Source organism: Penaeus vannamei, chromosome 1, assembly GCF_042767895.1.
Source record: "Penaeus vannamei isolate JL-2024 chromosome 1, ASM4276789v1, whole genome shotgun sequence".
Classification (NCBI taxonomy): domain Eukaryota; kingdom Metazoa; phylum Arthropoda; class Malacostraca; order Decapoda; family Penaeidae; genus Penaeus; species Penaeus vannamei.
Window position 1 is genome coordinate 2867069 of NC_091549.1, and position 2500 is coordinate 2869568.

The 2500-nt window shown below is 47.6% G+C and overlaps 2 protein-coding genes across 3 annotated transcripts in view; both read left to right on the forward strand.

The window, feature by feature from the left end:
- The window catches only part of LOC138863576 (uncharacterized), a 111690-nt gene that overhangs the window by 90257 nt on the left and 18933 nt on the right, over window positions 1–2500 (forward strand). The gene's annotated exons all lie outside the window — the stretch shown is intronic.
- Window positions 1533–2500, forward strand: part of LOC113806822 (facilitated trehalose transporter Tret1) — a gene marked incomplete at its 5' end in the record, with an annotated part of 2049 nt that continues 1081 nt past the window's right edge. The window contains 2 exon segments of the mRNA XM_070127702.1: window positions 1533–1673; window positions 2016–2500. The exon segment at window positions 2016–2500 is cut by the window's right edge and continues 1081 nt beyond it. Of these exon segments, the coding sequence (XP_069983803.1) occupies window positions 1533–1673; window positions 2016–2500 (626 nt within the window).

Genomic DNA, 2500 nt, shown 5'->3' on the forward strand with positions numbered 1-2500 from the left:
TCTTTCCCTTTCGTCGTCTCTTTCCTCTCCTTTCATCTTTTTCCCTTTCATCATCATTTTCCATCTCTTTCCCTTTCGTCATCTCTTTCCATCTCTTCCCTTTCGTCATCTCTTTCCATCTCTTCCCTGTCATCGTCATCTCTTTTCATCTCTTTCCCTTTCGTCGTCTCTTTCCTCTCCTTTCATCTTTTTCCCTTTCATCATCATTTTCCATCTCTTTCCCTTTCGTCATCTCTTTCCATCTCTTTCCCTTTCGTCATCTCTTTCCATCTCTTCCCTGTTATCGTCATCTCTTTTCATCTCTTTCCCTTTCGTCGTCTCTTTCCTCTCCTTTCATCTTTTTCCCTTTCATCATCATTTTCCATCTCTTTCCCTTTCGTCATCTCTTTCCATCTCTTCCCTGTCATCGTCATCTCTTTTCATCTCTTTCCCTTTCGTCGTCTCTTTCCTCTCCTTTCATCTTTTTCCCTTTCATCATCATTTTCCATCTCTTTCCCTTTCGTCATCTCTTTCCATCTCTTTCCCTTTCGTCACCTCTTTCCATCTCTTTCCCTTTCGTCGTCTCTTTCCTCTCCTTTCATCTTTTTCCCTTTCATCATCATTTTCCATCTCTTTCCCTTTCGTCATCTCTTTCCATCTCTTCCCTGTCATCGTCATCTCTTTTCATCTCTTTCCCTTTCGTCGTCTCTTTCCTCTCCTTTCATCTTTTTCCCTTTCATCATCATTTTCCATCTCTTTCCCTTTCGTCATCTCTTTCCATCTCTTCCCCTTTCGTCATCTCTTTCCACCTCTTCCCTGTTATCGTCATCTCTTTCCACCTCTTCCCTATTATCGTCATCTCTTTCCATCTCTTCCCTGTTATCGTCACCTCTTTCCATCTCTTCCCTTTCATCGTCATCTCTTTCCATCTCTTTCCCTTTCGTCATCTCTTTCCATCTCTTTCCCTTTCGTCATCTCTTTCCATCTCTTTCCCTTTCGTCATCTCTTTCCATCTCTTTCCCTTTCGTCATCTCTTTCCATCTCTTCCCTGTTATCGTCATCTCTTTCCATCTCTTCCCTTTCATCGTCATCTCTTTCCATATCTTCCCTGTTATCGTCATTTCTTTCCATCTCTTCCCTATATTCGTCATCTCTTTCCATCTCTTCCTTGTCATCGTCATCATCTCTTTCCATCTCTTCCCTGTCATCGTCATCTCTTTCCATCTCTTCCCTGTTATCTTCATCTCTTTTCATCTATTTCCCTTTCGTCGTCTCTTTCCATCTCTTCCCTGTTATCGTCATCTCTTTCCATCTCTTCCCTGTTATCGTCATCTCTTTCCATCTCTTCCCTGTTATCGTCATCTCTTTCCATCTCTTCCCTGTTATCGTCATCTCTTTCCATCTCTTCCCTGTCATCGTCATCTCTTTCCACCTCTTTCCTCTCCTTTAATCTTTTTCCCTTTCATCGCCATCATCTCTTTCCATCTCTTCCCTTTCATCGCCATCTCTTTCCACCTCTTTCCTCTCCTTTTATCATTCCTCTCGATCAACAGGTGTGGATGGTGTTCTTGTTCCACGCGACGTCGGGCGTGTGCACTGGCATCATCATGGTCATCGCGCAGGTGTACGTGGCCGAGGTCTCTGTGCCGCGTATCAGGGGCGCCATCTCCTCGGCTCCGCTCCTCGCCTTCCAGGTTCTGTTCGTTGTTTCAGGAAGTAATAAAGACAAGAAAAGAATAAATGTGGTAGCTATTGAGGAAATGGTAGTTTGGAGTTTGAATGAGGTTGTTCTGGGGAGGTAGTTTGGATTTTGAATGAGGTTGTTCTGGGGAGGTAGTTTGGATTTTGAATGAGGTTGTTCTGGGGAGGTAGTTTGGTTTGAATAAGGTTGTTCTAGGGAGGTAGTTTGGTTGTTTTGAGGTGGGAGGGTTGTTCTGGTGGCATGGCGGGAGTCTTCCCCCGTGGCAGGATAGTGATTTGCAGTTTTGTCACGGGCGAGAAATGAGAGGAATAATGAGCCTCGTGTTTCCCCGCAGGTTGGCTGTCTCCTGTGCTTCCTGCTGGGCGAAATCCTCGTGTGGAAGAACCTGGCGATTGTCGGGATCTGCACGACGATGCCCTTCTTCGTGTCCGTCGTGCTGTGCATGCCGGAGTCGCCAAGGTTCCTCATCCACGTTCGCCCCAACGACGCGCTCTCGACGCTCCAGTGGCTGCGCGGCGTCGATAACGACGTCATGGAGGAGTACCACGAGATCACCAACAGCTGCGAGATCGACCGGTGGAGGATCGCCTGCGAGGACCTCATCCGACCCACGTTCTGGCGCCCGCTGCTCATCTCCTGCGGCCTCATGTTCCTCTACAACATGACCGGCGTGGCGAGCTTCACGCTCTACGGCATGGAGCTCTTCTCCAAGATCTCGAGCTCGTACAACAACGCGGCCTACTTCATCGTGACGGTCGTGCTCATCGTCGCCATCACCCTCTCGGCGCTGCTCGTCGACCACATCGGCAGGAAGCTCCT